General features: G+C 51.8%; 1 protein-coding gene across 1 annotated transcript in view; it reads right to left on the bottom strand.

Moving 5' to 3' along the window:
• GLIS1 (GLIS family zinc finger 1) overlaps positions 1-14,201 on the bottom strand; it is a 259,538-nt gene that overhangs the window by 83,775 nt on the left and 161,562 nt on the right. The window contains exon 3 of the mRNA XM_027537194.1: positions 6,633-7,515. Coding sequence (XP_027392995.1) covers positions 6,633-7,515 — 883 coding nt within the window. The remainder of the gene's footprint in view (positions 1-6,632; positions 7,516-14,201) is intronic.

The raw sequence follows: 14,201 nt of genomic DNA, 5'->3' as shown, positions 1-14,201 counted from the left end.
CAGAGGACGGACCTCAGTAAGGGTCCTTAACAAGCGCACAGTGCTAACTTAAGGACTGCATTTGTTCAGAAGGTTTTCCTACCCAGACCCTCTCGCTCCCCACCATCAGAACGAGGCAAGGCTCAGGCCCATTTCCAAAGTGGGTGGGTTTGGTGACCAGACCTGGCTGGACCAGCTTGGCCTCTATGGACTCATGTACAGCAGGCTCCTCCAGGGCAAGGGGTTTAAACCATGCTCAATTTTACAGTCTTTTAATCTCACCAGAAAGCACAGCCTCCAGAAAGGGAGACTGTTTTCAGGTGACAATGATTTTTAACATGGTGAAATGGTCTTATTCTTCATCCCATGAGTGTTCTCTAATACAGAACAAAAGACCCATCACGTCGGCAGGGCAGGGACCTGCAGGCTCTTAAGATGATGTGCCAGTGGCTTGGGAAAACTAGTTAAACACAGGTGCCTACCTGCTTCCCTGCTCCATCAGGGCTCCACGGGGCCAGGTTGACTCTGATTCTCTTCTGTAAACCCACTGCCCACGAGGGCCTGGCACATGGGAAGCACTCGGTATCAGCTTGCTGAGTGAGTTTCAGATCTGGATGTTTTCCCAACATGTGTAAACAGATGACAATTCTCTGCTTGGGAAATGGCTCGGGGTCATGGCTAGTGCACAGTCTCTGGAGTCAGGCTGAGACTTGGGTTCAAATTGACCCCACGATACACCTGAGACCTGAACTTGGGCATGAACTGGACTAGCCTTTCCCCATCTGTAAAATGGGGATAATTCCAGTCTCCAGGAATGTTCTGAGGGCTGAGACCACACATGCATGGAAGTCCTAAGTACTGAAAATTACCCAGTGAGTATTTCAATAATGTTCCTATCCTGCCTTGACCGACTCCGACAAGCAGCCAGGCTGAAAACTGCAGCTCCTGGCTCTTCTCCCACCCTCCCTCGTCCAGTAGTTAAGACCACAGGATTAAAGGGCAGAATCCTTCCCCTGGCGCTAGAAGTCTCGCATCACCTTCATCTCTAGACCCCTGACTCCTGGCACACAGGAGAGGTGTCCCTCCGGCAAAGCAAGTGCTTCAGGGGGTGAATTCTTCCTTCATTGGAAGGTCACTTTTCCAACTTTTGGTGACCAGTCGCACCAGGAAGCCCCCTGCCCACTGAAGTTGCCCCATCTGCTGTGCGATCCTGGATCCCCACTCTCTCAGGGCCTGTCTTCCCCATGCCCTCTTCCTACATGATGAGGATGGACTGGTAAAGCTGCCTGCTCAGTCATTTCAAACTCCTGGATAATTCCCTGGGATGAGCCGGAGATGCTGAGATGAGTCAGGGCTGTCAGCTGGCCAGGAATGTGGCCCCTCACTGGGCTGGTCTCAGGACATTGGGGGGCGGGGACAGATGCTCGGGACCCCACACGCTGTGATATGAGCAGCACTGAGGATTCTACTCTGCTGAAGGGAGAGTCTGGGCAAAGGTGGCAGCCTATGGAATGGTCCAGGCAGCTGCACCAGGTGATACAGAGCAGATACATTGAGTCTTCGAACTGACATTACCTTAGCTAGGGCAAGGTAATCCATAGCTGGACATAGCTTGTCTCAGAAGAAGCTAGGTCTCTCCTTCCTCAGGACTTCCTATGAGATATGATCCCAGACCCTCAGTCAAGCCTCTTTCTCATGTATATCCCTGGTCCCAGTCCGACAACATTTAGGACCGTCTGGAGGGGGCAAGGGACCAATGGTCAGTGCAGCTGCAGCTGCCAGAGGAACCCAGGCAGGATGTAAGTCCAGACCTGAGGCTTCAGCCGTGCATCAGGACTGGGAGAGCAGGGACCAGCGCCTCCTCCCTGTGGCCCTGCCCCGGCTCCCCGTTCTAACTCCAGTCACCCTGAATAGCCATCTGGCACGGAGCAGAGGCCGTGCGTCCCTGGCAGACACCTGCCCACAAGGCCATCAGCACGTGTGACACTCCTGCCCACCCCACAACAGTGGAGGCTGCAGTGTTCAGCCAACCTCCAGGCCGGGCTCCACTCCTGCCTGGCTCTTTTGAGTCTCAGGTCCCTCATTGGTAAAATAGCCATCAACGACCCCGTCCTAATTCCTAGGGCTACTGTATGAATCTCTTCAGATGATCAGTGTGAAGAGTATGCCCAAGGAAGCTAAGAATTAACTAAGCACTTCCCTGGAGAAGGCAATGGCACCCCACTCCAGTACTCTTGCCTGGAGAATCCCAGGGACGAGGAGCCTGGTAGGCTGCCATCTATGGGGTCGCACAGAGTCGGACACGACTGAAGCGACTTAGCAGCAGCAGCAGCAGCAAGCACTTCCCTATGTTATCTCTTTCAATCCTAATAGCAACAGCCCTAAAAGGTAGGTAATATTATCACTCCATTTTACAACTGAGTACGATTCAGAGACTGGAGGGCTTCCCAGGTGGCACTGGTGGTTAAAAACCTGCCTGCCAGTGCAGCAGACACAGGTTCAATCCCTGCACTGGGAAGATCCCCTGGAGGAAGGCATGGCACCCCACTCTAGTACTCTTGCCTGGAAAATTCCATGGACAGAGGACCCTGGCAGGCTGCAGACCCATGGGGCCACAAAGAGTCAGACACGACTGAGCGACCAAGGACGAGGAGGACGATTCAGAGAGGTTAAGTCACCTGCCTGAGGTCACACAGCCGGTAAGCCGCAGGGCCCCAGGTCAGTGTGACTCTAGATTTGTGCTTTCACCTGCCTTTCACACCTTCCATGCCGTGCTCACAGCTTTGGTCAAGCTCTTCACAAAAGTCAGGAATTGTCATCAAAACCTAAGGTTATGAGAGATTCTCCTCCTTCACTTCTGCCCGTCTTTTTCTCAACGTGGAAAAAAGCAAACTCATAGTCTGCTAATTTCTGCAGTCTCAGACAATCAGAATTCCAACTGTCTGGGAGAGCCAATCTAAGAAAGCAAGAAATTAATCTTTTCAAAGTTAACGTCTCGGAGGCGTCGCGTCAGTATTTGGGTTGGACGTAACCTTGCTATCGTAACGCAGATGAAACCCCAAATTTAATAAGGCTAAGACACTCCGACAACATAAGAAACATAACAGGATATTGCAAAGAGATTAGGGCGCTTCCTCTGGACGGCGCGGATGGGCCACGGAGAGGGCGGGGGTGGGGGGGGGTGCGCCCGTGGAAGGAGGGTGCACAGCAAGGCGAGTCCTGGTCCCTGGCCGGGCCTGAGGACGAACGGCCTAGGCAGAGGGCTCCTCCAGGCCCACCTGGTGTGGGAGCAGAGGCTCCGCAGGATAAATGTGAACCAGCTGCAAGGACGAGCACGGGAGTGTTACAGTTGGACTGGGCGGGGAAGGCTTACCTCATGAAAGAACTGTGCAAACGGCTGCTGGAAAGATAATAAAAGGATTAACTGCTATTTTAGTGGGCCATTTACTCTTCAATCAAAGTGTCTCATCTATTTCCTGTTCTCTGGAGGCTCTGCGTTCAAAATTCCTTTGTCTATTACAGCACATGGTAGCAGAGGCCTGTCATGAGAAATTAATAATTTTACAGGGAAGGGAGATTTTATTTATCTGGGTGCGGACTAGCGCCCGCCCCTTCCCCTGGGTTACCTACTGCACCGGTCTCTCTGGAAGAGGCAGCACGCCCACAGCACACACAGTAGACCTCAGAGATTCTGCTACCATCTTCAGAGGATGGCACCCGGCAGGGCTGGCCCCAGGACCCCAGAGAACAATCAGTTTAACAGGGGAAGATGCACACAAACAGGAGCATCACAGTTGAGAAAGATGAGAGTTCAACTTCCACTCCCAGGGTTACTAGCTGTGTAACCTTGAAAGTGAAGTGAAAGTCACAGTGGTGTCCAACTCTTTGACGCCATGCACTGCAGTCCATGGAATTCTCCAGGCCTGAATACTGGAGTGGGTTCAGTTCGGTTCAGTCGCTCAGTCATGTCCGACTCTTTGTGACCCCATGAATTGCAGCACGCCAGGCCTCCCTGTCCATCACCAACTCCTGGAGTTCACTCAAACTCATGTCCATCGAGTCGGTGATGCCATCCAGCCATCTCATCCTCTGTCATCCCCTTCTCCTCCTGCCCCTAATCCCTCCCAGCATCAGAGTCTTTTCCAATGCGCAGGAGGGCGGAGAGGAGCTACTCCACGTTCAAGGTCAGGAGGGGCAGCCGTGAGGAGATACCCCTCGTCCAAGGTAAGGAGCAGCGGCTGCACTTTGCTGGAGCAGCCGTAAAGAGATACCCCACATCCAAGACAAGAGAAACCCAAGTAAGATGGTAGGTGTTGCGAAAGGGCATCAGAGGGCAGACTGGAGTGGGTAGCCTTTCCCTTCTCCAGGGGATCTTCCCAACCCAGGGATCGAACCCAGGTCTCCCTCATTGTAGGTGAATTCTTTACCAGCGGAGCCAGAAGGGGGCAAGTTATCTTCATCATTGTTATTAGTATTACTAGCAAGATTATTAGCCTCTATTATTGTTGTCATTATGGTTTGTCTCTAACTGTGGGACCTGGGGCAAATTATACAATCTCTCTGAGCCTCAGTTGCCTCATCTTTAAAATGGGGAAAAATAGTATCTGCCCCATAATGTTGTTGTGAGGACCACAGGGAGCATGAGACCACAGGCTTAGAATAGCCCCTGCACACAGTCAGCACTCAGGGGCTGGGCTTGCAGGTCTTACTACCATAATCCTAAACCCCTAAGAGGTAAGATGAAGTGTTCTCACAGCAGCAGGTGGAAGGCCCGCTGGGCCCTACTGAACTTCCACTTCTTCATCTGCAAAAGCCCTTGGCAACCCCAGGTAAATATAGACATGGCTTGAACATCACCTGCCCCATGAAGCCCATTTAGGTTTCTCCTCCCTGGGTGGATACAGACTCCATCTCAGAGTCTGTGAGTGACTCCTGTCACTCACCTCCCTCCCATCAACTCTACATGGGAGCCCAAGAAAAGCGCCATGCCAGGGTTCAGGTCAGGCTGCCTCCACAAGGGCCTTGCAGGTACCAGTGAGGTCACCCCCAGACAGAAGATGTGAAGGAGAACTGCAGCTCAGTGGCTGTCAACTGCAGGATCTCCGAGAGAGATGGGGACTGTGTGCGGCCCAGGACCCCGCCTTGTGATGCCCTCTGGACAACTCCTTCCAGAGAGGGGCATGCCCTCTTACAAGTCACGTGTCACAACACCCCAGATGAACAGGGGCATCACCAGGAATCAGCCTGGCCACCAGCTCTCCCTCCAGCACACTCTCAGCCCAAAGACACACAATACAGTCCACTTCTCAGCCTGCTCATTCCAGCCGCTCCCCATGACCCCAGCATGCCAACCACCCCACATTATTTGGCAGGGGCCGTCCCCTGCCCCTCACTTGTCTACAGAGTGAATTCTTTCTCATCCTCAAGACATGGCCTCCTTGAAGTTATATAAGCTGGTCCAGTGGGTGCCCAAGTCACAAGCAGATGGGCCCCAAGGGCCAACAGCTGGTCCCAGGAAGATGGACTTTATGCTGCTGGTTGCCGATGCTTCTCGCCCCCTCCCTGGCCCTGCAATGCTGCCCAGCGCTTTGAGCAAGAACAGAGAGAGGTCCACCTCTCCCCCAGCTGCACCCCTTCCCAGACTGAGTTCTCCATGAGGCAGGCGAGGGCCCAGAGACAGTGAGTGCATACGAGTGTTGGAAGAACTCAACTTTGGCTATGACACTGGCCCTACAGACCAGGCACACTGCTTCCTTCCTCTGCCTTTCCCAAGCCCCAACAGTTGGGAAGACAGAGCTGGGACTTGGTACCTCCATCGGCCCTTCCACTCCCAGGCAGGCACCTGTCCTGATGAGCTGGCGGGACCTTGGGGGTGGCTTGGCTAAAGATATCAGAGACTAAGACAACATTCCTGATACAGATTTCCACCACAGTGAGAGCAGCACGTGAAAATGACCAGTCAGAAGGGCTGGAGGCCTCAATGCCTACAGTTAATGTGTGTGTGTGTGTGTGTGTGTGTGTGCGCGCGTGCACGCATGTGTGTGTGTGTGTGTGAGTGTGCACATGTGTGTGTGCAAGCATAGGCATGTCCCTGGAAACCTTAGTCTCCACCTCAGCCAGAACGCCGCAGGTGCTATCCAGGGCCTTATCTGCTAACCAAAGGTCTCACCCCAAAGCCTGCCCTGGGCACCCACAGCTCTCAAGCCTGATGCCTGTAGGGACCCAGTGCTCTGTGGACAAAATCAAGCCTGTGACCCCTAGTGAAGAGCCAGAGCCAGGGGCGAGCATATTCCCCATGACTCACCTGGTCATCAGCAGACGGGACACGAGCATTTGTGTGTAAGAAAGAAGGCCGGCTGAGCTGCTCTGACCCCAGATCACAGGTGTCACCACCTGAACAGCGTGTGTGACACCAGACCGTAGACGGTAGAGAAGAGGGTACCTGGCAAGTTCGAGGGGCCCTCCACCAAGGTCCCCAGTGAATGGGGCACTGACCATTGTGACTGGTGGCCACATCCATAGTACTGGTCCTTCCCTCTTCAAGCAAGGGGACCCTGGCCAGACGCCAGGGGAGGCCCCCAGGCAGAGCTCTGCCAGGGCAGTGAGCTAAGTGCAGCACTGTGGGGGCAAACCCGGAGGCCATGGGAACTCACCATGCATTTGTTGGGCTTCTCACCCGAGTGCACCCTCATGTGGATGAGCAGCTTGTAGCGGGCGTTGAAGGGCTTGTAGCGACGCACGCAGCCTGCCCAGAAGCAGGTGAAGTCTTCGCCCTTGCGCTGGTCTATGTGGCTCTTCTCGATGTGCCGCACCAGCTCCTCCTGCTGCTCGTAGGCTGCACAGCAGTCCACCCAACGGCACGCCTGCCGCCCAGCCAACCCCCTGCCCGCCAGGCCCAGCCCCAGACCCCCAAGGCCCGGGCCAGGCGGCAGCTGAGACAGGGGGTAGGGGGGCGGCAGGCCCTGCTGGTGAAGTCCAAAGAGCTCTGAGAACTCGTCCGCGGGCTCCTGCTTCAGGAAGCCGGCCTTCCGGCACGCTTCAAGCCGCAAAGTGCCCTCGTGGCTCTCGGTGGACGCAGAGCTGGGCCGGGCCCGCTTGGGAGGGCCCCCCGTGTCTCCCGGCATAGGGGGGCTCCGGAGTCCGTTGACACAGGTAACCAGGGCTGTCTGGGAGGAGCGGATGATGGAAGTGATGTCGGAGGCGGCGCAGGGCGAGACAGAGACCGAGGAGGTGGGGGGCAGCCCCAAGAGGCAGCAGCGCTTCAGGCCCCCCTCCGGGAGGTGGGCCTCAGGTGGGGGTCCCAGGCCCGAGCTGGGTTCACTGCCCAGAAGGTAGCAGGAAGGTGCGGGGTTGGCAAGGCCTCGGCCCGGGAGGTCCAGGTCTGTGTGCAGGCCTGTGGCCGGCGGGGCCCGGCAGTGGGCGGATGGGGGTGCGCGAGCTTCCGTCATGGCCCGGTAGTCAGGCAGGGATTCCTGCTTGATGTGCTGTGTGGCTGGGAGGCCACCATTCACATAGGTGGCCTGGGGCCTGGGGGACCTGGAAGACAGTGCAGAGGGGTCATGAGAGGGTGGGCACTCCACAGTGGGGAGGGCCGGGCCGGGGACAGCAGGAGCCTGAGGGCGGAGGGGGCGGAGAAGCCCAGAGCAGGGGAGGAAGGCTGACACTGGCAGCAGAGAGATGAGGCCTGGTGGTCCAGTGAGCAGGAAAGAGCATGGAGCAAGAAGGGGAGAGAGAAAAAGCGGAGGGGGCTGGGGAGATGTTCAAGAGAGGCAGGAGGTCTGAAAACATGACTGTGTGGGGGAAGATGCCAGTAAGGCGCACGTTTTGTCCTTTTATTATATCCAGACCACCCTCTCCAGACCAAGCGCCATCTGTCCTGCCTCTGAGGCCTCCCTGGGTCTGCCCTGTCCCGCTGCCTGTGACCTTCTAGTGAGTTCTGGAGGAAGAAGGCTGAGAATGGTTCACGGAGAGACACCAGGTCCAGTCTGTTTTAAATTCTGCTTACTTGTCCCTTAAATCTCTCTTAATTCTTGTAATCATTCTTAACTTCTAAAAATGTGATGTTTTGCCCCAAGCAATCTGTTTTTTTCCACTGTGAACATCAGTGAGTAGGGGTTTGAATCACAGTCACAGTGAGGAGTCATCCCAGGAAAAACCGAAGAAAACTTTCTTTGGAGCGAATGTTCCAGAATGTCAAGCCAGTGAGTGCACGAAATGCCACTCTGGGGAGAAGCCATGGGAAGGCAGGCCACGTGGGACAGTGGGAAAATCTAGGTTAACTTCTCTTAACCCTCAGGTCTCTATCTCTTTAAAATATATATATATAGATATTTATTTATTTATTTGGCAGCACTGAGTCTTAATAGCAGCACGCAGGATCTTCTGTCTTCATGGCGGCACGCAGGATCTAATTTCCTGACCAGGGATCGAACCTGGGTCTCCTGCATTTTGGGAGCATGGAGTCTTAGCCACAGGACCACTAGGGAACACCCAACCCTCAGGTCTCAGGTTGAGACCTGGGGCCAGGCTCAGCCACACCTCGCTGTGCAGACCTTGGCAAGATGCTCTGGACCTCTCCCTGCACCCTGACGTTGAATGGCTCTCCTGAGGGTGAGGATGATGATGGGCAGGGCCCGGCTGGTCAAGACGCTGCCATCATCACACAGGTAGTACACACCTTCCTAGAGAGGGCCTCTCCCAAATGCAGGACAAGCCCATGCAGAAAGAGGTGTCAGGGCCTGCCGGTCATCAGAGAATTCTGAGAGGGGGAGACCCCAGCAAAGTGACACTGGACTCAGGGCCAGAGAAGCCCCAGCAGCTGGCTGGGCAGATTAAGAGGCCTACGGACGTGCCCAAAGCCTGACCCCACACGCCCTTGTACCTTTCCCCAGCCAAGCCTCAGTTTCCTCACCTGTGAAATGAGGACTAACCCTCCCTACCTTGGAGGGTGGCTGCCAGGATCAAGGGAGGAGACAGGTGCTGTGACAGCCCCTGGGAGGAGGGCAGCATGGTGAGGGGTACCACCAGCGCTGCCATTATTACCGCCATCTTCCTGGGGCTCCTTTGGAGCCTGGGGTGGTGGGGTCATCACCTGTCCGTCTGCTTCCCAACATGGCCCGGCAGCCCATCCCCTCCCTCTTGGGGTCCCTGGAGCTCTGGCATCCTCAGCTCCAGCCTTGAGGTGGAGGAGCAGAGACAGGACAGGAGAGAAGGAAAGTCAGAGCCTGGAGCCCTCAGAGACCACTGGCTCCAACACCACGGCTACCAAGAGCGCGGAGCGCTCACAGAAGCCACAAGCAGCAAACCAGAGACAGGCATGGACCGGAGCCCAGGCTCCCCGTCCCTCCCAGGGTGTAGCCTTCGCATGTGCAGAACCCAACCTGAAGTGCTCCCTGGATGGGAGGCTGGGGAAGGGGCGCTTCAGTTCGGTTCTCAATTACACTTGAACAAGTCTCTGCCTCACTCACCAGAGGCCTCTCTTCCTTCTCAGGAACTCTGCTGTCCAGAGCATGGTCACCAGGTGGAATCAGAGGGAGCAAACACATACCCCCAATCTACAGGGCTAGGGACTCTGGGCTCACTATTGCCAGCAGAAAGCTCTGAGCAGCTTAAAGATCTTATCTGAAGTTATGACTTTGTGGAGCTTAAAAAAAATAGTGCTCTTTGCATGGTCATGATCCTGGGTCTGGCGGAGGTGGGCATGGGTGGGGAAGGGCAGCCAGATGAGCATCTGTTTGGAGCAATCGCTTTAAAAACAGACTGTGTGTAAAATAGATGCCAGTGGGAATTTGCTGTGTGATGCAGGGAGCCCAACCTGGTGCTCTGTGACAGCCTAGAAGGGTGGGATGGGGTGGGAGGTGGAAGAGAGGTTCAAGAGGGAGTGGACATATGTATGCCTATGGCTGATTCATGTTGATGTATGGCAGAAACCAACACAGCTTTGTAAAACAACTACCCTCCAATTAAAAATAAGTAAATTTAAAAATAACAAAGCCAGGTTAAAGCAACCAACACTAGGAGAAGAGAAGAGCTGTGTTGTTCTGTGACTGAGTTACCCGAATTTGTTGTTCAGTCGCTAAGTCATGCCTGAATCTTTTGTGACCCCATGGACTATGGCCCACCAGGCTCCTCTGTCCATGGGATTCTCCAGGCAAGAATAGTGGAGTGGCTTGCCATGCCCTCCTCCAGGGGATCGTCCCAACCCAGGGATTGAACCCACATCTCCTGCACTGCAGGTAGATTCTTTACCACTGAGCAACTAGGGAAGCGAGTTACCTGAATAATCAACAGCAAAACCTTGAATGGCATCAGGCAGGGAAGGGTCAGCTCAGGCCCCAGGGTCTCCTGGCTCTGAATGCCAGCTAAGGCAGCCCCTCTCCTTGCCCTCGTTGTCCCTATGAGGCTAGGCAGTGGTTCTGGCCCTGCTCTGCTGCTGAGCCCTGTCACCCCAGGCAATTCCCATCGCAATCTCTAGAAACTGTGAGCACAGGGCCCTAGAAAGAAGGAACAACTCCAGCCGCTTTCCCAGGGGCCATCTCATGAATCCCAGCAATACAACGATGCACGTATCTGCTGAAGGCATGGCCAAATTCTTCAAGGGAGACACTACCATCTATTTGACTTAGGAATGAAGCAATGTGCCCAGCCCTCAGAGGCAGGCAGTGAGAGCAGGAATTTGAATCTGATCTGTTTGAATCAGAGGGAGCAGCATGAACAGAAAGACCCCAAGACACAAGGCAATCCATGGGAGGGAGAAGGCACAGGATCCAACTGGGTGTGGGATGGGGGCTGGGGGCTCTTTTTCTTCAGGAAAATGAGGAAGTTTGGAAGAGCCAGAACAGCAGCAGAAGCGGCAGCGACTCAGACTGATGCTGGTGTAGGGTCCTGGGTACAGACTCTGCTGTGCTCTGACAAATGAAATCCAAAATAACAAATGATGTTTCTGATCATCTCTACCAAAAAAAAAAAATTCTACTTCCTAAGCTTTGACTAGCATAGCTTCTTCCGTAAGATAGAAGGAATTTCACTGAGCAAACTAGATGCTGCCAGGGGAGCCTCAGTGAACAATCAAGCAGATAAATGCATTTGACTGTCCCCAAACAATGCACAGATCAAAGTCTAAAAGATGCTTGCTTACTCCTCGTCATGTACTTAAATGCATCCCTTTAAAATTCATAATTTGAAGTCCTAACCCCCAGTGAGACTGGATTTGGAGGTAGGGCCTTCAGGGAGATAATTAAGGTTAAATGTGGAAATAGGGCAAGGCCCTGATCCAATAGGACTGGAGTCCTTGTAAGAATAAGACAAGACACCAGAGGTGCACACACCAAGAAAAGACCCCGTGAGGACACAGGGGAGCAAAAAGGTGGCCATCTGCGAGCCCAGGAGAGAGGCCTCAGGAGAGACCAAACCTGCAGACACCTTGATCCTGGACCTCCAGAACTGAGGAAATAAATGTCTGTTCTTTGAGCCACCCAATCTGAAGGGCTTTGTTATGGCAGCCCAAGCAGATTAACTGTTGTTGTTCCGTTCATGTTCAACCCTTTGTAACCCCATGACCTGCAGCACACCAGGCTTCGCTATCCCTCACCATCCCCCAGAGTTTGCTCAAACACATGTCCATTGAGTCAGTGATGCCATCCAACCATTTCATCCTGTTGCCTGCGTCTCCTCTTGCCTTCAACCTTTGCCAGCATCAAGGTCTTTTCCAATGAGTCAGCTCTTCTCATTGGGTGGGAAATACTGGAGCTTCAGCTTCAGCATCAGTCCTTCCAATGAATATTCAGGACTGATTTCCTTTAGAATTGACTGATTTGATTCCCTTGCAGTCCAATGGACTCTCATGAGTCTTCACCAGCACCACAGTTCAAAAGCATCGGTTCTTCAGCGCTCAGCCATCTTTATGGTCCAACTCTCACATCTGTACCTAACTACTGGAAAAACCATAGCTTTGACAACATGGACCTTTGTGAGCAAAGTGATGTCTCTGCTTTTTAATACGCTGTCTAGGTTTATCATAGCTTTCCTTCCAAGGAGCAAGTGTCTTCTAATTTCATGGCTGCAGTCACTGTCTGCAGTGATTTTGAAACCCAAGAAAATAAAATCTGTCACTGCTTCCACTTTTTCCCATCTATTTGCCATGAAGTGATAGGACTCGATGCCATGACCTTAGTTTTATGAATGTTGAGCTTTAAATCAGCTTTTTCACTCTCTGTCACTTTCATCAAGGGGCTCTTTAGTTCCTCTTCACTTTCTGACATTTGGGTAGTGTCATCTGCATATCTGAGGTTGTTGATATTTCTCACAGTAATCTTGATTCCAGTTTGTGCTTAAACAAGCAGGATGACAATACACAGCCTTGCTGTACTTCTTTCTCAACTTTGAACTAGTCTGTTGTTCTATGTCCAATTCTAACCGTTGCTTCTTGACCTGTATACAGGTTTCTCAGGAGACAGGTAAGGCTTTATGGTATTCCCTTCTCTAAGAATTTTCCACAGTTTGTTGTGATCCACACAGTTAAAGGCTTTCGCATAGTCAACAAAACAGAAGTGGATGTTTTTCTAGAATTCCCTTGTTTCCTCTATGATCCAACAAATGTTGGCAATTTGATCTCTGGTTCTTGTGCCTTTTCTAAACCCAGCTTGTACATCTGGAATTTCTCGGTTCATGTACTGCTAAAGCCTAGCTTGAAGGATTTTGAGCATTATCTTGCTAGCATGTGAAATGAATGCAACTGTGTGGTAGTTCAAACGTTCTTGGGCATTGCCTTTCTTTGGGGTTGGAATGAGAACTGACCTTTGCTTTATCCTGTGACCACTGCTGAGTTTTCCAAATTTGCTGGCATATTGACTGAAGCACTTTAACAGGATCATCCCTTAGAGTTTTAAATAACTCAACTGGAATTTCATCACCTCCACTAGCTTTGTTCGTAGTAATGCTTCCTAAGGCCTACTTGACTTCACACTCCAGGATGTCTGGCTATAGGTGAGTGACCACGTCATCGTGGTTATCTGGGTCATTAAGACCTTTTTTGTCCAGTTTTTCTGTGTATTCTTGCCACCTCTTCTTAACCTCTTCTACTTCTATTACATCCTTACTGTTTCTGTCCTTTTCTTGTGCCCATCTTTGCATGAAATGTTTCCTTGGTATCTCCAATTTTCTTGAAGAGCTCTCTAGTCTTACCCATTCTATTGTTTTCTTGTTTCTTTGCATTGTTCAGTTAAGAAGGCTTTCTTATCTCTCCCTGCTATTCTCTGGACTCTGTATTTAGTTGAATATTGAATATATCTTTCTTTTTCTCCCTTGCCTTTACTTCTCTTCTTTTCTCAGCTATTTGTAAAGCCTCTCAAACAACCACTCTGCCCTCTTGCTTTTCTTTTTCTTTGGGATGGTTCTGGCCACTGCCTCCTGTGCAATGTTACAGACCTCCGTCCATAGTTCTTCCGGCACCCTGTCTACCAGACTAATCCTTCAAATCTATCCATCATCTCCACTGTATAATCATAAGGGATATGATTTAGGTCATACCTGAGTAGTACAGTGTTTTCCCTACTTTCTTTTATTTAAGCCTGCATTTTGTGATAAGGAGCTCATGATCTGAGCCACAGTCAGTTCCAGGTCTTGTGCAGACTGTATAGAGCTTCTCCATCTTCAGCTGCAAAGAATATAATCAATCTAATTTCAGTGTTCACCATCTGGTGATGTCCATGTGCAGAGCTCTCTCACGTGTTGTTGGAAGAAAGTGTTTGCTATGACCAGTGTGTTCTCTTGACAAAACTCTGTTAGCCTTTGCCTGCATTGTTTTTTATTCCAAGGTCAAACTTGCCTGTTACCACAAGCATCTCTTGACTTCCTACTTTTGCATTCTAATACCCTACAATGAAAAGGTTATCTTTTCTTGGTGTCAGTTCTAGAAGGTCTTGTAGGTCTTCACAGGGCCAGTCAACTTCAGCTTTTTCGGCATTAGTGATTGGGGCATGGACTTGTATTACTGTGATGTCGAATGGTTTGCCTTGGAAACAAAACAAGATCATTCTGTCATTTTTGAGATTGCACCCAAGTACTGCATTTTGGACTCTTTTGTTGTCTAGGAGGGGTACTCCACTTCTTCTAAGGAATTCTTACCCACAGTAGTAGATGTAATGGTCATCTGAATTAAATTTGTCCATTGTCATCCATTTTAGTTCACTGAATCCCAAGATACCAGTGTTCACTCCTGCCAC

Source organism: Bos indicus x Bos taurus, chromosome 3 (genome assembly GCF_003369695.1).
Source record: "Bos indicus x Bos taurus breed Angus x Brahman F1 hybrid chromosome 3, Bos_hybrid_MaternalHap_v2.0, whole genome shotgun sequence".
Classification (NCBI taxonomy): domain Eukaryota; kingdom Metazoa; phylum Chordata; class Mammalia; order Artiodactyla; family Bovidae; genus Bos; species Bos indicus x Bos taurus.
Note: the sequence above shows the minus strand (reverse complement) of the source record. Positions and strands in the feature narration are given on the sequence as shown.